The following is a 23,186-nucleotide window of genomic DNA, read 5'->3' as shown; positions in this document are numbered from 1 at the left end:
GTTACTTTAAACTGTAACATGCAAGATTTCTGCTTCATCCTACCACCAAAATTGGTATGTCCTTGAAAAAATCACATAAAGACCTGAGAGCGTGCCCTGTGGAAAGAATGTTGGATTAGGAATCAGAAGACCAGGGACAAAATGAGTGGTCTTTCTCAGTCTCAGTGTTTTCAACTGTAAAACGATGGAATTTAACTGGAAAGTCAGTCAGATCACTTACAATGCTGTAATTCTAGCACATATGGGTCCAAGGTGAAAAATGTCGAATATATGTATTCAAGGAGAATTTGCAAATTTTACCTTGGGTGGGACTGAAGCAGGTGCCTCATAAGTGCCTACGAGCTACGTAAATGACTTAAATGACAGCCAGCACTTAAAATTATGAAGGGCTCCACAGCAAAATCTAAAATGCCGCTTTATATATTCAACACATGTAACAGTACTCCACAAAGAAAGGGGAAATGACTAGAAATCAAACCCTGAGGATCTGTTCCTGAAAAAACAAAACAATTCAAATTCATCTTTATCGGCTTTTATTTAAATAATTTCAAGGACCTATGGAAAAAAACAACATGTTATCTACTAAGCTAGTGAGACTGAAGTCAGCTATGTGTACTTCCTTGGAAAAGCAAAGCACTGGGATCAGGTGGTGTTCCATGCCCGGGCCCAGATTTTCCAAGCTGACTGGTATTCTTTCCTCTCTGTTCCTCTTCCTGGTTTTCCTCCAGAACCACCACAGTTTTATTAGTAGTGGGAAGATGGTACTGATAATTTTTTTAAAAAGATCTATTCGTCCAGACTGTGGGAGCAGCATGTGATGGTCCCCCTGCTGAAGCAAATGTGTGGAATGTCACTGACTTCAGCAGGTGGGCATCAGTGGGGAGAGGCCAGCTGCGTACTAAATGCCCCTTCCTGGAAATCCAAGCCTTTGGGGTCTATTCAGTTGCACAGGTAGCAATGCAAGGTGCAAAGGACAGGAATCCCAACCCTAAGGGAGGAAGCATCCGGTCACAGACCCATAGCGGTTTCTTTCTTTGTCACCATATATAATGACTTTATAAAAAATGTATGCAACCATTGCCATTATTTTGAAATGATCCACCATGTATAAAGGAGAAATTAAGAAAATAAAGGGCAGATGTAGTGAAAGGTGTTCTGTATGAGATCAGAAAAGCCTGCGAAGTGCATATGTTAGGTAAAGTCCATAAATCATGATCAGTGGCATATTTAAATAGTCCCGTTGCTGTCCGCTATCAGTTAGACATTACACAGCTTCATGCTCTGGCTAATTTTTCAGTGTCCATTTCAGTCAGTCAGGGTCTTCACCTCCAGAGGTTTTAGATCAACACACAGAAATTATCAGCCACTCCCCTGGCAGGCCGCCATACATTCTGATTAGTGTGTTGGCTGTTAACACAGTTAACTCACCCATTATAAATGACCCCAACATACTTGGGAAAAGAAGCTCATCTATCAGTGCCACTGAACTTATTTAAATGAAGAGGATGATGCATTGTCATATGCTTCATCAGTTCCTTTGTGAAGGCATTAACCTTCATTTATTTGTAGCAAAGCCAATATGGCTTTCAACCTAACTATTTATCATCCCCAACCAAAGGGACCAAGTACATGTGCAGTCTACGAGGTGGAAAACATTTTTTAAGGAGACTCACCTTTTTTTGTTTTTATTTTTGTTTTTAGAAAGAGGGAAAGAACTGGGGGAAGTGCAGAGGGAGAGGGAGAGAATCTTCAGCAGGCTCCACAAGCAGCACAGAGCCCAATGCGGGGCTCGATCTCCTAATCCTGAGATCATGACCCAAGAGTCAGATGCTTAACTGACTGAGCTATCAAGCACCCTGAGACTCACCTCTTTTTTTTTTTAATTCTACTTTTCTATTCCACAGTAGGATCTCAAAGTAGTCCATGGCTCAGTTTCTTATAATATTAGTATTTATATTGTGACAAGGGGTAAAATTTCAAGACTGGCACTAGTCAGTAATTTAGCTGAGATTATAAAAATTAAATATTACTTCATTGATCTTAAATATAACAACATCCATCTAATTATGTTCAGTGGTTGGAGTGTGCACAGGAAAATGATTTTGAATGTGTAGGATGGATGACTTAATTGAGAAAACTCTGTTCCTTCAAAGGCAACAATAGTTTAAACAAGTCTGAGTAGCAGAGCTACAGAAAAAATAAGTAAATAAAATGTCTTTGTGTGATAGCTACATTCACACCATCTTAGTCTTCCTATTTTCTCCCTCATATATATCCATGTTTAGCCCAGCGATTTTATAGGACAACATTATCCTGAACTCTTTCTTTTTCTAAAACTGCTTTTATTGAGGTATGACTGGCATACAAAAGCCATAGATATTTAACGTATACAACTTTATGTGTTTGGAGATACATATATGCCCATGAACCATCATCAATGTGAAGGCCATAAACTTTTCCATCACCTCCCAAAGTTTCCTCTTGCCCCCTTTTGCTTTTTGAGTTTTTTTTCCTTTTTTTCCTTTTATGGTAAAAACACTTATCATAGGACCTACCCTCTAAATTTTCAAGTATACAATACAGTGTTGTTAATCACAGGCCTTATTTTGTGCAGTAGATCTCCAGAAATTACTTATTTTTCATAACTGAAACTTTGTACCCTTTGACTAACACATCCCCATTTCCATCTCCTTCCATTTCCTGGCAAACAACCGTTTTACTCTCTGCTTTCATGCGTTTGACTATTTTAGACTCTACATATAAGTAAGATCATACAATATTTGTTTTTCTGTGTCTGGCTTGTTTCACTTAGCATATGTCCTCCAAGTCCATCTGCATTGTTACAAATGGCAGGATTTCCTGCTTCTTTAAGGCTGAATAATATTCCATTGTATGTATATGCCGCCTTTTCTTTTCCTTCTCTACCACATTTTCTTTATCCACTTGTTTGTCGATGGACACCTGAGTTGGTCCCATATCTTGGCTATTGTGGATAATGTTGCAGTGAATGAGTGAGTTCAGATCCAGATTTCAATTCCTTAGGATATACACTCAGAAATGCCTTCCCTACCCACACGCAATGTAATCTAACTGAGCTATTTATAGACATTCCAAGAGATAAAACATAAGAATCGAGCCGTTTGCTCATTTGTTTATTCCCCTGGAGGAATTTTTTTAATCTAATCCTAGAGCAGTAGTTCGGAAAAAAAAGTTTTGAAGACCCTGGACTTCAGGAAAGAAAATTTAGTCACAAGGGAAAGGTGTCACTAAAAGCAGAAGCTAAAAGAAATAGAGACTGGCAGTTACTATTGGCAATAGATGGAAAACTATCTAGTGGATTCTATTAGGGCATAAGGGATGGAGCAACTTGAAGAAAAAAATGTAATAGAGTTGGTTTTCGTTCTGAGAAGAGATCCAGCTTAGACTCCACTCGCGAGCAGTGTACGTGACTTCTCTGCCCTAGCGTATGGCTTAAGTCCAGTGTATTCTGTGCAAACTGTGGATCTGACAACCAGCCGTCTCATAGATTTGAGCAAGGTACTGTGGAGTTGCTAAGTCACGTATCTGTTGTCCATGGCGGTGTTGAGAGTTACAAATTTCAGTTGTGCCAGAGCAAACATCAATGACACGGCCTTCCAATAACTCAGTATCCAACTAGCGAGGGAAAACTTATACATGTGCAGCAATTAACTATCAAGATAGACAATAAAGAAATGAAACTTTATAACAATCAGGTATATAATAAAGTGTTAAATTGGAGATGAGCCTCACGTGGCAAAATTCCAATGGTGTGAACAGACTTAGAAAAGGAAGAGATCAGGGGAAGATGTGTGAAAAATATAGAACAAAAATAAGCCTTGAAAATTGAGCAAACCAGGCCAAACAGGAAGAAGGGGAGAGGACATTTGAAGGAGGAGATGGGGAGGTGTAGGCATTACACACAGATTTGTTATTGGCAGGGAGATTAGTATTTTATAAAGCTTTCACACAAATCTCTTCTATAAAGGGAGAATTCTTTGCTTAACAGGCTCCATTATTCTTTTCAGTTTTAAGGAGATGTTCACATGTGGCAAGACCAAAACAGCCAAACAAAAAGCCTGTGCTGAGGTGATTAAACAAGAATACCAAAAACTTGGGCCAATGAGGTAAGACACACACATGCACACAGGCATCCATGCAAACACACTCATCCTCACACACATACACACTGCTTATTCTGCAAGTACTTGTTTAAAGCTAAACATGCACTTAATTGTCTGTGGTGTATTTAGAACCCTTGATAAGAGCCTTGAACACGCTAACCATTGTAAATATAACTAATGTGACAAAATACATACTCTTGTCTAACTAAAATTTACCAGATAGAATGAAAAGAAGCCAAAGAGCCACAGAGGAGTCAAGTCCTTTTCTAACTCTGCAGATTCTCTCAAATTGTTGACACATAATCATCTGGTTTTTACAGTGTTTAGTGTTCTGCTAAAATTACTCTGCCTAGGGACGCCTGGGTGGCTCGGTCGGTTAAGCGGCTGCCTTCGGCCCAGGTCATGATCCCAGGGTCCTGGGATCGAGTCCCACATCGGGCTCCTTGCTCGGCAGGGAGCCTGCTTCTCCCTCTCTCTCCTTCTGCTTGTGCTCTCTCTGTCAAATAAATAAAATCTTTAAAAGAAAAAAAAAAAGGACTCTGCCAATAGCTCAGGGAGTTTCTACAAATGTCCTGACTGAGAAGATAAACGAAAGGATTGGAATTTTCCCACAGGTATCAGGAAATTGTGACCTTGGTCCTCTTTGCTGTAATGGCTCTGCTGTGGTTTAGCCGAGATCCCGGGTTTATCTCTGGTTGGTCTGCGCTTTTTCCCAAGTAAGCATCCATGTTATGTCTGTCAACCCTTCCTGTTTTATTGTTTCTCTCCTCAGTGGTTCCTATAACTCTGAAAGATTATATGGGACTCTTTTCCTTTCTTTCCATTGGAAAGATTGTTTAATTCTAATCTTTCCAGGAAAAAAAAATGGTAAGGAATGAAATCTAAGGTAAGACTGCAGATAAGATAATCATATACACTGTAACTAACAGTCAGGCTCCTTTGGACAAGGCCACGCCCATCCTTACAAAATTAGGAATGCAGTCAGAAAGCCATGTTCGCTGGTGCTTAGGAGTCTAGACTTTGGAGCCACACTGCTTGGCTTTCATTCCTTGCTTTTCCACTTTGGGCAAGTCACTTGCCAATCAGTTTCTTCATCTGCAAAATGAAGCCAATAATGGCACTTAACAATGGTGCTGCCCTTCTCCCTACATAAGTGCAATATACATGTTTATTATGTGAGGTAAATGCCACTCCATCCTTGTTAATAACCTCATATGAATTCACATGCTATGGTTTTTGCCACCTTATTTTTTGATTCAGTTCACTATCTTGTTTTTTTCTCTAATTATGTTCATTTTTATATGAGTTCACTATAAATCTATCCCTGCCCCTATTCTGTAGATAAGGAATTCCCGAGTAAGTAATAAGACTGACTCTACAAACTAATGTTAGCAGCTGGGTCGAGTTAATTTTATCTCACAGTGTCTTCTAGACCAGCAGTCATGCTGAGTCATATGAAGTGAGGGGGACGACGATAGCATGATTTTCTAAATTAAGGACCATCCTACATATCAATATAAATACTTTGGTTTTGAAATTTGTGTTGTTAATCCATCTTTCACTGATGTACTCTGGTTCCTAAATTGAGCAGATCTCTGATGATGACTTCCTGTCTCACATCCCACAGCAAGAATCCATGTTTGTGGGGACAGAAACCAAAATTGTTTGGGTTAAAAGTATTCTGCCCACATGGAATAAAGAATTCCCTCTCTTCTTGAATCAGGGCCTTCTGGCTATATAGGCATTGTCAACATTTTTTGAAGGTGCAAAGTCTGTGTGCAAATTTCTGGTGAACATACAAGTGCACCAATTTGACGTGGTAGCATGTTTCTTTTTTTGTTGTTGTTGTATTTTATTTTTTTTCTATTTCTTTGTATTTTTTAAATTTTATTGTTATGTTAATCACCATACATTACATCATTAGTTTTGGATGTAGTGTTCCATGATTCACTGTTTATGTATAACACCCAGAGCTCCATGCAGAGCGTGCCCTCTTTAATACCCATCACCAGGCTAACCCATCCCCCCACCCCCCTCCCCTCTAGAACCCTCAGTTTGTTTTTCAGAGTCCATCGTCTCTCATGGTTTATCTCCCCCTCCGATTTCCCCCCCTTCATTCTTCCCCTCCTGCTATCTTCTTCTTTTTTTTTTTTTTTTTAACATATATTGTATTATTTGTTTCCGAGGTACAGGTCTGTGATTCAACAGTCTTACACAATTCACAGCGCTCACCATAGCACATACCCTCCCCAATGTCTATCAGAGAAAGACATGTATCATGTGGTAGCATGTTTTAAAGGATCAGCTTCAGCTGATAAACTTTTTGCTTAGAACTAAGACTTTCCACTTTGAAAAGTCTAAACAAAAGGCAGCATCCAATTATTCAAAGCAAGCTATTCATAGAAAGCTATCATTTAACAGTTTGAGTATTACTTTTTAGTTTTGTAATAGGTCCTAAACCAACATAAAGTAATTATTTTCCTTTTTATTTTTATTTTATTTATTTATTTTTTTTACCCCACTCCTATTACCTTAGGTAGGGAGAGCCTTCTCTAAACATCAGTGTTAAAAATCAAATGAAATCAGACAGTAGCTAATAAAAAACAGGAAGAAATCCCAGTAGGAAATTCAATATAATCAGTTTCTAATTTCTGTTCCTTACAGAAGGAAAGTGTAATATAGGAGATATTTTGTTCGCAGCAGAACAGAGTGTATTTGATATAGGCAGGTGCTCATGTTACCTAGAATTCTGAGAGAAAACAATGGGAACAGGAACAAAGGTTTGAGAGAAGAAGGGATTTGAGGATACAAATCTGATCAACTTTGATTCATAAGTTGCCAAAGCAAATAAAATTTGTGTAAGCTTAATATTTTGTAATAGTGAGACAATCTTTGTTCATAATAAACTGAAAATAAAATGAAAATAAACTAATAATAAAATAATTATAGTTTTAAAAGTCTTTGGAACAAAATTACTTCAGTATTTATGGCTTGATTTTATTTAAAGTATATTCTGTAGAATATATGTGTAATATAGAGATTTTAAGCATTTGGAATTTCCAAAGCTAGAATGATATATCAAGGTTTATAGCTACCACCTAATGTATTCATTCCATCTGTTTGAACCTGGGCTGAATTCAATGTGTCTTTTCATAAAACAAAATCAGTTTACGTGATCCCTGACCTAATTTGGCAAAAATACCATAAAAAATTACAACTCAAATAAGAGCAATAAGGAACAATTAAATAATAAATATTGGTTAAGTTTGTTGAATAAATTACACCAAGATAGCTTTTCACTCAGCAAAGAAATAAATAAAATCTATATTTAAGGAAAAGAGACTTCTTTATAAAGTTGTCAGAGTGAATAAAATAACGCATTTTCTTGATTATTTAGACTGCTCAAGTAAATCACAGAAATAGAGAGCTTCTATAGTAGGTACACGTTACTTAGTTACAAGGGAGCAAAATAATTCTAAGGTGTACATACGTCTTCTCAGACTCCAAGGATTCACTAGTTAATATTGCTGAATCTTAAAACTGAGTTCTAATAATTTATGTCTGTTTCATTCATATCTGGTTTCCAGGTGCTTCTTAACTGTTGAGGCTTCTGGGAGCCTATCTTTCTTGCTGAAATGGCGTGGTGATTCTAAGACTGCATCTGTTCCTGAGTCACTCTTAATTTGTACAGTGATCATTTATGAGCATCTCATAAACCATTCTAATAATTAATATTCTTGATTGAGTTTCATAGGGTGCAAAGCATTAAATGGGTTGATTTCATTTATATGATATGGTCAGGGCCTATAATCACAGTAGCAGGTGTTAAATCTTAGAAAAACAGATCAGTTTCTTTTCATAATTTACAGAAGGGTTTTGGAGGATGCCAGAAACACCCTTTCCTTGCCACAATCCAATAGGAGGATGTTATACAACAATTATACAGGGCTTTGTCTAGTCTAGCAATTGTTTTTGCCTCAATTCTCTGCCAGTGTAATTAAAGGAAGTAATTCAAAGAAAAAACTGTTTACCAAATCCTTAAGCTTTACCTAAAAAGGAATTTGCCATGTTGGGCTAGTGTGTCAGTATGTGTATTCATGGTTTTGAAAATAAGGAGACATATATGAAAACAATGGGCACATGGTCTGAAATTTTGGGCTCAGTTGGAAATTTGGTCAGAAATCCATAGATTTTAGACCAGATTATCCAGAAAAATTAATCTGTACCATCACTACTACTTGTATGCCAATAGCATAGTCAACTTCTGTTCAGTTCGTACAAATTCTTAATGCCAGTTTTTAATGTGCCCATCTGTCCTTTTCCAGGTACCCCGGTTTTGCTACAGATTCAACTGTTGCCTTACTTATAGGAATTCTATTCTTTCTTATCCCAGCTAAGAGATTGACTAAAACTACACCTACAGGAGAAATTGGTTGAGTATTATTTATAATTCTGAATGAATTCATTTCAACAGAAGAGCAAAAATTACAAAATTCCATTGGTTTCAGTTAGCACTTAGAAGGAATGGACATGCCCACACAGCCCCTGGCCTCGCATGCCCTGTGTGCACACCGCAATCCTTATTCAACCAGCACATGTCCTCCCCCTACAAGAAGGATCATCTTACTTGGCAGAAGTAAGAAGTAGATTTCCTTATGCACCATGGTTAGGACTCCACTTCGAGCGACACTATATATGGTCCACAATAAACCCACTTACCCTGCCACAATCAGGATTAACCTTACTATTGGCAAACATAGGAACAAGAACTTGGAAGTCACACTTCATGATGAGCCCTTGGTAATAAATGCTGAGGATCTAAAAAGGTGAGGAGTTTCAAGGGAAAGGGCATTTACAGCCTCATAGTAATGCTGGAGAGAATGCAAATCAAGCCCACACTTAGCCAGAACCTAGTGTCGCAAATGAAAGACGAGGCATTCAGTGGGAGCATTCATTGTCTTTATAATACATGGACAAAAAAGTATATTTATGTGAACATACCCTCCTTCTCCTAACACACACATACTTTTAAAACATAGGATTCATCCATATCTGTGTTTTATACTAATGCAGCATGTTTTGGGTAGTCAGATTCCTATGTTGTTATTGTGGGACAAATAGTTTAAAATTGTTTGGAAATAGTCTAGTAGAGTTGTGGGGGTTTTTATTGTTGAGTTTTCTTTTATTTCTCTCTTTTCCTTCTTTTTTTACTGGAAGGAACAGGGATTCATGCAACTGGGTTGGCCCACCTGACTGCATGTGTTCAAATTGATAGACGACTAATGAGTCAGATGTCTAGGACATGATATATGTAAATAGCATAGCACTGATATAAGTACCTTTTTGTTCATTACTTGAAACTAGAACACCTCAAAGTGTGTTATAAGGAGATATTAAAGTACCGGGTAATAATTTCTATGAGACCCTGAGGACACTGACCATTGCAGTCAAAGTCTTAAGGCCTGTCAGTGGCAAATGTTGAAGAACCAATGCTTGGCTTAACTTCCCTGGCTCCCACATCTGAATCCCCCTCTCAGGAAGAGCCTTGTTTCTGTTGGGGAGAAAGAATTTTCTTTGCCCTTCAAGATCCTTCTTGCTGGACTGAGAATCAAGTTGACATGAGGCAGATTAATGATAGAAGGTCAAATTTAATAGTGTATATACAGGGAATCCACACAGACAAGGAAGTTCCAAAGACAGTAACATGACACTTATATGAGCTAAGAAGAGGGGTAAGGGTCTGAGGATACAAAGAGGAGAAAGACCATTAGCAGAAAGGTAAAAGGAAATGTTTGGAAAACAAAGGGTGCCTTATTCTGCAGATAAGTCTCTTAGGTAAAGAGGAATCTTTATTAATCTGTCTCTCTTCCTGGTACAAGCAGGTAGTTGAGGGGAGGAGAAGAGCTTTTTCTGAATCTGCTGCGTTTTGATTGCTTTTAACTCAAAATAATGTTCATGCCAAAGTGGCCCACCTTGGGGCAGCCTGCAATTGGACCCCATACCCTACCCACCATTCTTTCTCTTCTCATTCTTCAACTCCTGTTCTCCCTGATAAACTCATTCACACTAGGTTTAAAAATGACAAATAAGACATCATATGTTAAATTTTATGTGAGAGGTACATTTCAGAGATGTTTGCATCTTTACAGGGTATATGCTTTAATTCAAGCAAGAAATAGCAAAATTTCCATCAGTGGTGATCGTAGGTTTGGTTTAGGTTTGGGGGAAGGAAATAGGAAGGAGTCTTAATGGTAACCCTAAAATCTTACCATGTAGAAGGCTGCTTGTTACACACAAATGTTAAATGGGAATAATATATTCATGGATGACCTTTTTTGTCAATAAATCAAATGAGCCATTATGACCCAAATATCAAGAGAAATCTTTATGATAATTGCTTTATAGGAATTGTAAGAGTCTTACGAATGATACTTAAATTATTTAATCTGGAATTTGAATTTAAACTGAAATCCTGATGAATCTATTATGGCCCTCCTCATGATTTGAAAAAACAATATTCAAGTAAATGTTAGTGAATAAAGTTATATTACACGGATGATATTAGAACCAATAGCATATTACAGACATTCTGCATAGCAGAGAAGAGTACAGTCCAATGCACTGTGTTGCTCATAGTAGACAAAGATGTTAGTTGAATGAGTGAATGAATGAATGGAGGAATGAATGAAAGGCATTATAAATGACAATGTTATAATCTATCAAAATTTACTCTGTAATATGATCCAATGGATTTTTCCAAGTTATGGCATTTTTAAAAATTTTTTTGTAATGCGGTGTTCCACCTCAGCCAGGTAGAAATTACTCAAAGTTCAAATCAAGTTCCCTATCCAAAAACAATATAGGAATATTAAAAACTTCTTGTGAGATGGTGATTTAGGATAATAGAAAAAAATGTCATATTGTCATATGTTAAGCAATGTGTAACTATAGGACTTGTGTTTTTGCAGTTGCTTTTGATTATTCTCCACTGATTACTTGGAAAGAATTCCAGTCATTCATGCCCTGGGATATAGCCATTCTTGTTGGTGGAGGGTTTGCCTTGGCAGATGGCTGTGAGGTAATACTCTGTGCCTAAGATATTTAACAATTAACTTAGACTTTTCAAAAGAAGAACAGGAGATATTCAAGCTTTGGCATATTCAACTTTATTCTATCATTTAATGATGCAGAATTCAATAGCCATGCAGTAAGTATACCACACAGATGAAGTGGGTTTAATAATTTTTACAGGCTGCAGGTATAAAACATCATTTTTTTATGATGTCCTAATATGTCAAAAGGAATAAAGCAAAGAAGATTAGAATTCTCTCACATTTTTTTTTTTTTAAGAGAGAGAGAAAGCAAGGGCGGGTGGACAGGGAGGAGCAGAGGGGGAGAGAGAGAGATTCTCAAGCAGACTCCATTGCTGAGTGCAGAGCCTGACCCTGAGATCATGACCTGAGCTGAGATCAAGAGTCGGACCCTTAACTGACTGAGCCACCCAGGCGCCTCAAAGATTAGAATTCTTAATCCGTAAAATAGTATTAGAAAATTAGCTAGTAAGAAAAAAAATAAAATCATGTACAATGACTCCTACCAAAACATTTTCTTTATAACTTTACCTTATTTCATGATGAATTTGAGTAGCTCACAGACTTCCCTTCAATATATCATAGTCCTAAGGCTGTCAAAGAAGGAGAATGAGAAATAATAGTACTTTATTACATCATTTATTTATTACATTATTTATTACCTATCAAGTACATTAAAGGTACTTTGTACATGTCTATTGAATGAAGTCCAGAGAGAATTTTACATAACCATGGCTAATATTGTATTATGTCCAATTTTAGGGAGAAATAAAGCCACCATGAGGAATAACGTTGCTATTTCTTTGGCCTATCATCTATCCAGTTTATATAAAGTACAAGTTTGGGGAGGACTTTGTTACTTGAAAGTCACTGTAGGACTCCTAGAAGAAAAGTATCTTCTCAAAAAAGTCCATGAAAAATTTTTACTCTTTGACTCATTAAAAACCTCTCACTTCTGGGGGCGCCTGGGTGGCTCAGTCATTAAGCGTCTGCCTTCGGCTCAGGTCATGATCCCAGGGTCCTGGGATCGAGCCCTGCATCGGCCTCCCTGCTCAGCAGGAAGCCTGCTTCTCCCTCTCCCACTCCCCCTGCTTGTGTTCCTGCTGTCGCTATCTCTCTCTCTCTCTCTGTCAAATAAATAAATAAAATCTAAACAACAACAAAAAAAACACAAAAACTCTCATTTCTGGATTTCATAGCCTTCTGTGAAACACAAAGCTCACAGCTGTTCCATTTCCTTATTCAGTCATCAAAGTAGAAAGGATGGTGAGAGAGATATGTGTGTCCAGCCTTTTAGTTTCTGGAAAGTTAAATTTTTATTCTTCTCAAGACAAATAACTATCTGCTATCTTCTTAATAGCCTATAGGGAGACTTTTTTGCTTCTGACTTCATTGTCATTTTTTCTGTATGGTATTTGGACACTGAGCTCTCAGCAATATGATTTAGTAATGGATGAAAATCCTAGAAATTGTCTCAATTCTGAGTGGCACTTACAATGTTGTTTTACGTCTAGATTTGGCTTGCCTCATAGACCACTCAAATTAAAATGATAGAAATATAAAGCAAATACACTTTTCTACTGTTTCAGCAAGAATGAGATCTGGTTTCTGAGAAATCAATAACTTCCATTCTTTTGACTGATAATTTGAATTATGAGGGAATCAGAATCAGCAATTCTGACATTGATATGAATTCTGTTCATCTCTGCTTCCCAGAATATCTGTCTGAATTGGACCCTAGATACTCAAAGGAATTTTAAAAGCATTACCCAGACCCTAGAATTGCAAAATCTAAGAAAATGAAAAGGCACAGACTTCCTCTGATACACTAGGCTCTCTCACTGGCAGAATTAGGGAAACCATGGAGGGAGATCTATGAAATTCCTAGTATATAGAATTAAATTTCTATGGGACATCTAGAATAACCCTACCCCTGAGTGGGTATACTGAAGCCATGAGCTTCAAAAATACGGCTGTGGACAAATATGCCCTTAGAAACTGATTTCACAAAGATTTTGAAGACATTTACTCTTTTAAAATTTTGTTCCAAACTGTAATTAGCTTGGCAAATGGCCAGAACTAGATAACCCTTCTGGGTGGGAGCTGTGAGATAGCAGCTAGCTCCTAAAGCATTCACCTTTTTGTAGTTCCCTGTCTCTTAAATGCCCCTTAACATTGTTTTAACATAAGCACAGTACACTAAGTGACTGAGGTATGAGTAATATTTATGTACTCATAATGGCAAACTTTAAACATTGATTTAATAAAAAATGTTAATATACGAGTAAAAGAAATAGAGGGACAGGAAATATATATATGGTGCATGGTGTAAGAAAGCTAAATCCTTATGTAACATATTAGAAAACCAGTAAATAATGTCTAAATTTGAAAATTAGGAAAAAGCATAATTTAAAAAGTAGCTATAAATAGCTAATATGGGTTGAAAATTGTCTCTGAGGAACACAACTTAGGAGAGGAGAGAGGTAGACCAGAGGGCTGCCATTTTCCTAAAGCCCTATAGTCCCACATGACTTGTTAAAATAGCCACATGTATTATTTTTTAAAGGATTTATTTATTTATTTATTTATTTATTAGAGAGCGAGAGAGCATGGACGAGAGAGAGTGAGTGAGAGTACAAGTAGAGGGAGCTGCAGGCAGAGGGAGAAGCAGGCTCCCTGCTGAGCAAGAAGCCCGATGTGGGACTCGATCCCAGGGCCCTGGGATCATGACCTGAGCTGAAGGCAGCCGCTTAACCGACTGAGCCGCCCAGGCGTCCCTAAAATATCCACATATATTAATTAGATAAAATTAAAATTTAATTGAAAAAATGTGAGAAGACAATTCAAATTTCCTAAAGCATGTCAATAGTGTTAAAATAAGAATAATTGAGAGTTCCTCCATGTCAAAGCCACCTAGATCTTCCAAACCATGGAAAAATATGAAAGATTAAACTTATGTTTCAGAAACTGAGTTCTTAGAGCAAGTGATACATTTTATACATTTAAATTGTGTCTGATTAAAATGAATTGTTAATGAATAACATTGCAATTTTGTTTTTTTTAGGAGTCAGGACTATCTAAGTGGATAGGAAATAAATTATCTCCTCTAGGTTCATTACCAGTATGGCTAATCATTCTGATATCTTCTTTGCTCGTCACATCTTTAACAGAGGTAGCCAGCAATCCAGCTACCATTACCCTCCTTCTCCCTATATTATCTCCACTGGTAAGTATCTCATTCAGCTGCTGTTATACTAATCAAAAGAGTAGTGTTCTACTATGCTTGTTCTCATATTGTGGTATAGAATCATTTTTGACACGAATGGTTTCCTGTAAGTAACTTATAGAGTGGTCTTTATTTGCATTAATAAACTTTTAGGAGACCTCAACTCAGGAGAACTCTTTTCTTCCACATTGAAGCAGCAGGATCTTAAGAGAAGCACTTACCTTCTTCTCTCTGCCCGGATATTTCATTTGCAGATAACTGGGAGGGTCGGCCTAGATCCTTCCTAGCTGTAAGACTTTGGGAGTCCATGTTTGCTGGCAACGTTAGTATTTAGATCTCTAACACTGACACTTCTCCCTCCAGATTATTCCTCAATTTCTGAGAAGTGGTTCATAGAAGTGATTTGCAAGTGAATGAAAAGCTAGGCTTACACTTCAGGCTTTAAACTTAAATATCTTAGACACAGTTCTCTATGGCCCAGGGAATAATTTTAAAAGATAAGTAAAAAACAGATTTGCAAGGAGAGAGAGGAAAAGACAATCTTCCTTTTTCCTCCCCACGTAGCTAGCAATTACAAGAAATAGCTTTAAGTAAAATGTTTTTCTTATTGGGACAGCTCAGTGTGGTGAGAGGGTAGCACATTAAATTAAGAAGGACTGCCCTTCTGGAATTGTTCCTCTACCAGCTCAAGGGGCATATGTTGGCATTCTTAGGCTGCTGCTTCAAGTTAGAGAAGAAATGTAGGCAGTTTATATTGGTAAAATATCATTTTGGTTTTTCTGTTTTTCACTTCTCAACATGGCACAGTTAGAAAATTATGTGATGAATTAAGAATAGTAGTAACTCTCCTTCTGTGATGATCCCTAAGCAAATTTTATTTTATTTATTTATTTTTAAAGATTTTATTTATTTACTTGACAGAGGGAGACACAGCGAGAGAGGGAACACAAGCAGGGGGAGCGGGAGAGGGAGAGGGAGAAGCAGGCTTCCCGCGGAGCAGGGAGCCCGTTGTGGGGCTCCATCCCAGGACCTCAGGATCACGACCTGAGCTGAAGGAAGATGCTTAACTGACTCAGCCACCCAGGCGCCCCCCTCAGCAAATTTTAAATTATATATGGCACAAAGGCAGTAAAGTTAATGGAATAGTGAGATGCTTTGGAGCCAGAGGAACCCACGACCCTTCATAAGCTCTCCTGCTTGCCAGCTTTGTTTTGGACAAGTTACTTTAGCCTTTCTGGGCCTTAGTTTCTTCTTCTGTTATTTGGGGCTATAGTAGCCATCTCATGAGTCATTGGGAAAATTCAGTTATTTTACATAAATGCACACACACAGAACACTTAGCGCTAGATAAATAATAAATTGTTTCTGTTTTTATTTAGTTCCTAGAATAAATGATACTTTATTTTCTAAATGAACCGAGCTCTAATACTTAAATGAGCACCAATAACCATATAAAATACAAGAAGAGAGATTTCTGAAAAATACTCTTTAAGTTATAACTGCATTTATGTGTATAATATTATATTTAGATTTTTACCTGCTTCTGAGAAAGCTTATCATAGTGATTTTGTTCATTTTGATCCTTGGTGCCTACCTTAAAATTTTACATAGACTCCTTTTTATCTTTTCCAACAGGCTGAAGCCATTCAAGTGAACCCTCTTTATATTTTGATACCTTCTACTCTGTGTACTTCATTTGCATTCCTCCTACCAGTAGCAAATCCGCCCAATGCTATTGTTTTTTCGTATGGCCATCTAAAAGTTATTGACATGGTGAGTGAGCTGAAAGAAAGCAATCAGATCCAATAGACATTTTTGTGTGTGATGTCTTGGGTTATCACTCCTTTTACACACTAATCAGCTGCCAGGAAAAGCATGGCTTGAGTTCTGCTTCTGAAGGTGAGTACATGATTGGTCACAGAATTATTTTTAAGAATGATAACCAGAAGCAAACCTGCCATTAGAATTTACAGTCACAAATACAGAAATACTGAATGCATCAGTAATGTCCTAGAAAAATGAAAAGAGTGGTAGTCAAGGACTAGCTTGAGAATACTCTAGTCTTCCCTCAGTCTTGATTACCAACGTCCAAACCGAACAAGAATATAACAAAAGTAAATTCAGTGAGCTTACTATGCAAATGCAGTTCCAAAGTAAGTCCCAGTTCCCTCCTTCCACACATAGTGCTGTCCCTACCACCCTGCAATGTAAAAACTCTGGAAAGGTCTCTATGCAGAAGTCACATAATATCCTTTTGGAAAAGAAAATCTGCATAATACAATATAACCATTGTCCAGTGTATGTGAATTAAAAAAAAATAAAAACAGGATTCTGGAATAAATGAGTGGCTTGCATGAATAGTAAATGGGCCTCTGTAATAATCATTGCTAGGTATCCCCTTTTCTTTTGGGGCTCCATGTTTTAATACAGAGAACTCAGAGATAAGCAAGCTTTCTCTGTAAAAAGATAGTAAATATTTGACACTGTCTGGGCCATATGCTCTCTATCACAACTACTCAGTTCTGCCATTGTATCATGAATGCAGCCAACACCAATATGGAACCACCGTGGGTGTGGTCGCAGAAAACTTAATTTACCAAAACAGGTCATGAACAGTAGTTTGCCAACCTCTGTTTTAATGGATAGAAAGCAACTTTGAAATTTTTAGTGGATACCAGGATGATGATATAAGAGCCAGAAAAATGAGAACTCTAAGGAAGATGAATAGAAGTGGCATTTTATTAAATCTCAATAAGAGAATACTGAAGGCTAAGCTAATAATGGTATTGAGTGAATATGAAGGATCCAGTTATCATATAGTGACCTGAACCTTATCCACTGAAATATAAGACCTCAAAACTCATATTCTGATTTAACATGAAATGGCAAATTTTTAAAAGGATTTTTTTTAATCAGAAGAGGAACCTCATAGAATCTCCAACTAAATCTCATTTAGTTGGGGACAGATTCTCTTTTGACATGCATGGAAGAACTCACTGTTTTATGACATGACAACAGTTTATACTAATCATTTATGATGCATGTAAATCTGACATATACTTTCTGCTATAGTATTCTGATTCTGCTATAGGTTTTGTCTTCAGAAAACTGACATTTATGCTCTTTCCTATTCAAGGTTAAAGCTGGACTTGGCGTTAATATTGTGGGTGTTGCTGTGGTGATGCTGGGCATGTCCACGTGGATTGGGGCTATGTTTGACCTCTCTACTTACCCTTCTTGGGCTCCTCCAATTAGTAATGAGACCATGCCATGACAAGCATGAATGTTATGACTATCCTGTGGTGAGTTTTGAGAACCATTGAGAATTCACTGCAGATTTGGCATTGGAAAATTGATGACACATTTAAATCAGTCCTGATCTCACTACTGTGGTTCTAGTAAACATCCAAAACCTGCTGTCATAACCCAGAGTTCACAATTCCTTTGAGATGCAACCAAAGAGCATCTACGTGCCTTTATCAAGAAACCCACAGCTGAGATTTTGCTCATGAACCGTATGCATCCTGCTTCAACATAAGAGTAATTTATAACATGACCTTCAAAGAGATTAGGTGATTTGCTTCATTTTACAGTTTGGGTTTGGTGTAGCATGTCAAACATCAATTTATTATTTCAGAAACTTCCCACAGAGTAAGAAATAAAATATACCAGTTAATTAGGTACTTGGATAAATCCTTTCTGTAGTGTTGTTGAAGGGAATTTGTTGAAAAACCAAAACTGTGGCCAGCTGGTGGTACAAAAGAAAGGTTTAATCTAAATGAAATGTACATTCTCTCATTTAAAAAGCACCAGATTATTCTTGATGTATACATATGGTATGAAAATTGAAATTGAATTAGTAGTTTCAAAATTATAGTTGAATCCACTAAATAACAGAAAACTCATGGATGAGGATTAATTTCTACTCGACCTTATGGTTAGATTAATATAATTCATATCTTTAATATCTCAGTGCACTAGGAAATGCATTTTGTAGAGCTATGAATAATGCTTGCTATGATTTGCACTGTTAGCACAGTATAGTTATAAAAGAAAGCTAAACACTATAAAACTATTAACACATTTATGTAAATGTATAGCAATTTTTCTTGTTTATCTTCAGAAATACATAAAGTCAGGGGCATCTGGGTGGCTCAGTCAGTTAAGCATCTGACTCTTGATTTCGGCTCAGGTCATGGTCTCAGAGATGTGAGATTGAGCCCCACGTCAGGCTCCGTGCTGGGCCTGGAGCTTGCTTAAGATTCTTTCTCTCTGGGGTGCCTGGGTGGCTCAGTTGGTTAAGCGACTGCCTTCAGCTCAGGTCATGATCCTGGAGTCCCGGGATCAAGTCCCGCATCGGGCTCCCTGCTCGGCAGGGAGTCTGCTTCTCCCTCTGACCCTCCCCTCTCTCATGTGCTCTCTCTCTCTCTCTCTCTCTCTCTCTCTCTCATTCTTACTCTCAAATAAATAAAATCTTTAAAAAAAAAAAAGATTCTCTCTCTCCCTCTTCCTTTACCCCTCCCCCTGCTCTCTCTCTCTCTCAAAAAATAAAAAAGATTTTAAAAAATTAAAAAATAGAAATACATAGGTCATATGTAAAAAGAGAAGATTGAGAAATTTAAATGAATTATCACTATGTGTAGAGACAGAAAAAAGTCACATAACTCCATTATTATCAACATTGAGGTGAAATATCAGATGGAAAATAAGAATAAAAAATTGAAACTACTGACAAATTTACAAAAGAGAAAATAAATTATTCATGGGCAAACAAAAACAAAAAGGAAAGAAAAGAAAGAGATCTGAACGAACGAAAGTTGAAAGAGAATAATCTCCGAACACTAAGGATGTGAAGAGGAATAAGGTCTATTGACATTCCAAAATCCGACTACAGGGAGAAAAAAATGACAATCAAAAACAAAATAATGTGCAGTTAGGAAAAGATGGATGAGTTAAAACATAATAATTCTCATGCTAAAAATAAAAAGGAAGACAGGTTAAGAAAATACCTTTGGTATTTTTAATCTTCATAGAAGTCATCAGACCTGGTTTGGGTTTTTTGCAAATGATAGTATTTATAAAGTTGTTCTTAAAAATTAAATATAGTAAAAAGTATTTTTAAAAAGGAAGACATTTCCTTAAAAAATTATATATGATAGATTGTCCATTATTTTGTTTATTCATCAATGCAAAATTTATCATTTTTTAAAAATTTGTCCATTTAAGCCTTAAAATATATTTCTGCTCTATGTATATCTTCTAAGTTCCCTCTATTCACTTGTTTCTTTCCCTATCATATGTTACACATTTTCTTATGATCAATAGTATTTCTTTTTGGCTTTTTTCTAGTCATTCAATTTATCAGTGCTGAATTATATTATGTGATGAATACATTTTAATTATGAAAATGAAATTACTTTTCAAATTAGAATGAGTAAGTTTTGCTCTCAAGAGAATAATATAAACATTTCAACCTGAATCATTTTAATGAATTACTTCCAACAGCTGCCCCTGAGTACAGGAAAAATAATACTTTGTCAAAATTTGTTTAAGTGAGCCATATCATTCTCTTGCTACATCTTTCTGTTTAGTTGACATATCAAAAATGACTTAACTCATCCATTTCACATTTGTCCCATTTACATCAAAGTTCTCAAGCTATTTTAGTTTGAAAGTTGAATACTGTCTTTGAAAGTTTCCAAAAGGGAATCTGAACAGATGATCAAACAAATCTCTGTCCTCCCACTCTATGGTAGACAGTGTTTTTGTTATTATCCTGATCCTTAAAGGTTAGCTAGAAATCTTTGTCACTTTAAATCCCAGGATCTTACTTAGGATTGGATCTTGTCTAGATAATAGTAGCAATTTCACTAAGTGCCTATTTACTGTCTGTTCATACAAGTGCTTTAGAAGACTCCACTGGCATATGTGTATCCTTCACTGCCCTCAACTGCCTCTGTACACGTAAGCATCTCTAGAATTCAGACTTCTTTCCTTTCAAATGTCTGCACTCTTCCCACCTTACTTGGTATCCAGGGCTTTGTTCTCTCTTTTCAGACTGGGAGGTAGGGAAGTACACTTTTAGCCAATGGCACTAATTAACCCTATTAGCCAAAATTGATAAAACAATATCCTGATAAAACAATAAAACAAAACCTTAACTGTTTCTTGACATGTATACTATATAGTATTATATTTCAAAGATTTAATATTAGATACATTATTCTATCTCTGCCATGGCTAAATATATTGGTAAGGATCATTGTGATCCTTTTGTTCAAAGTTTTATTGATTTAGTTAATGAATGACTACCTTTGCTTGGCTATGTGGACTTGAGCAAATTAAATGTTTTTTTACTTTTAGGAGGAGGAGGGTTGTACTAATAATGAAAGAATAAACCCAAACAAACTGGGTCAGTTTTAGTACTCTAACATAATCTAAAAAGGAGAAGTTAAAATTGTTACTCTAGGACACCATTAGCCATGTTATTCAGAAATGAAGCACTTTAGTCAAAGTAAAAATTTACTAGGTAAGTTTTGGGAATGGAAATATCAAAACCACAGGTCCTCGTTATAGAAGCAAGACCAGACTAGCCCAAGAGTAAACAGTAAAACAGCATATAACTAAAGCAGAAATTAAAGGGTTTTTCCAAACATGGGGATCTTCATTTGCCTAGGAAGAAAAAGGCACAGCGTTTAAAAAAGAAATAGAGGGGCTTTCCTTACTTATAGTATGGTAGTATAGATACTGGGGGCAGTTTTAGGGGGTAGATCTTAAAGCCAATTAATAAAAAATATTGTATAACATACATTCCCATGTCAGCAAGAAAATAACCAAAGTCCTCAAAAGAAAAAGATGATGGAGCACCAGCAAGAATCCAGACACTTAAACAAGGATTGACAGTGGCAACTGCTAATCCCTAGAGATCTCAAAATTTTCTTTTAATAGGCACACAGGGAATAAGGGATGGGAGACAAAGCCAGGACCCAAGCAAGTTGTGCGTTGAGTGGAAAACTACATAGAGTGAGGATCTCAAAGGACTATTCTCCGAGAAAATGTGAGCTAGGAAAAAAAAACCCATCCTATAGAGGGAAACATCAAGGGAACCTTGATGTTTTGGTCTATGCACCAGGTAAAAGGGTTAAATCTCCCTTGAGAATTCATAACTGTGCAGGTTATGGGCTTAAAGTCTCACTACCAGTTTATGTGGGGAAAAAAAACGTTAATCTCAAACTTTAAAATAATCCTGGGTTGGTAGTATGCCTAAGTACCTGGCAAAAGAAGGAACACCTTCTTCAACCGGGGGCTCCAAGAATTTCTAGAGTTAAAGCTTCATAAGGGATTATAATCAAAACGTGTAAAGTCTGCCAAGACATAAAATATACTGTTCAAAAGCCACATAAACAAAAGAGACAATCCAAAGTACAAAGACAACAGATACTCTAATTGTCAAATACAGAATATAAAATGAGGAAGTATGTTTGAAAATATAAAAGAGGGTATTGGAAATATCATAATAATAATTGTGGTAATAAATGTCTCCCTAAGATTTCTGTCTCCTGATTATTGAAACACTAATCTAGGCACTGCTGTGAAGGGGTTTTGCAGATGTAATTAAGACTATTAATCAGCTAGCCTTAAAGTATGCAGATTATCCAAGTGGTCCTAATGTGATCATATGAGCCTTTAAAAGCAAAAGAGGGGGCTGGGTGGCTCAGTCATTAAGCGTCTGCCTTCAGCTCAGGTCATGACCCCAGGGATCGAGCCCCGCATCGGGCTCCCCACTCCACAGGAAGCCTGCTCCTCCCTCTCCCACTCACCCTGCTTGTGTTCCATCTCTCGCTGTGTCTCTCTCTGTCAAATAAATAAATAAAATCTTTAAAAAAAATAAAGCAAAAGAGGAAGGTAGAAGAGTCAAGTGGGTAAAATGAGACAATGGGAAATCAGAGAGATTTAAAGCCTGAGAAGGACTGGACTCATTATTGGTGGATTTGAAGATGAAAGGAGTTATAAGCCAGGGAATGCAGAAAGCCTCTAGGAGCTGAGAATGACCCCTGGTTGAAATCCAACAAGAAAACAGAGGCCTCGGTCCTACAGGTACATGGAACTGAATTCTGCCAACCACATGGGAAGAGCCTAGAAGTAGATTCTCCTTAAGAGCAGAGCCTGGCAGACGCCTTGATCTTAGGCCTATGAGACTTGTTTTGGACAGGTCTGCTAATCTACAGAATTTTAAGATAATAATGACTACTGTTTTAAGCCCCTAAATTTTTATGTTTTGACAACAACAGAAATCAAATATAATAAGGAACGAGAGACTATGAAAAGTGACCAGATAGATCTGAAAAATATCAAATAGAAATTTTAGATTGAAAAGTATAATATTCTAATTTTGCCCTCAGGTCCCCATTTTCCTGGCAGCAGAACACTTAATCTAATTAAATCTAAGTCAAATTCACCATTGAAGTGTTTTAACTGATTTCAGAGTTTAGCTTAGTCAACTTAGTTTTTGTGTTTTAGAGCCTCTCTCTTATTTCCTTCAGCTTAGGGTTTTTATCTAAGTTTTATAGACCATACATATGAAACTCTCACTGGGTGGCAGAAACCCATCTAGTCTTTGTGATTGGACTGGCTTCCACTGAGATGTACATCCCTTTGAAGTGTACAATTCCCATTGGCTTTATCATTCACTTTTGATTCGAAGATCTACTCATGCAACTCACATCA

The 23,186-nt window shown here is 37.0% G+C and overlaps 1 protein-coding gene across 7 annotated transcripts in view; it reads left to right on the top strand.

The window, feature by feature from the left end:
• Positions 1-23,186, top strand: part of SLC13A1 (solute carrier family 13 member 1) — a 119,076-nt gene that overhangs the window by 70,602 nt on the left and 25,288 nt on the right. For 4 of the 7 annotated variants that reach the window (XR_003516473.2, XR_003516474.2, XR_003516472.2 and 1 more), the window contains exons 9-15: positions 4,047-4,145; positions 4,757-4,858; positions 8,468-8,574; positions 11,111-11,220; positions 14,298-14,459; positions 16,095-16,232; positions 17,596-17,761. Coding sequence is in view for 4 of the 7 variants with exons in the window: in XM_027574075.2 (XP_027429876.1) it covers positions 4,047-4,145; positions 4,757-4,858; positions 8,468-8,574; positions 11,111-11,220; positions 14,298-14,459; positions 16,095-16,232; positions 17,596-17,733 (856 nt within the window). In the remaining 3 variants the exon portion in view is untranslated. Of the gene's footprint in view, positions 1-4,046; positions 4,146-4,756; positions 4,859-8,467; positions 8,575-11,110; positions 11,221-14,297; positions 14,460-16,094; positions 16,233-17,595; positions 18,683-23,186 lie in introns of those variants that run through there. The other 3 variants (XM_035723231.1, XM_027574076.2, XM_027574074.2) reach the window with 1 other exon arrangement.

Source organism: Zalophus californianus, chromosome 12 (genome assembly GCF_009762305.2).
Source record: "Zalophus californianus isolate mZalCal1 chromosome 12, mZalCal1.pri.v2, whole genome shotgun sequence".
NCBI lineage: Eukaryota > Metazoa > Chordata > Mammalia > Carnivora > Otariidae > Zalophus > Zalophus californianus.
Note: the sequence above shows the minus strand (reverse complement) of the source record. Positions and strands in the feature narration are given on the sequence as shown.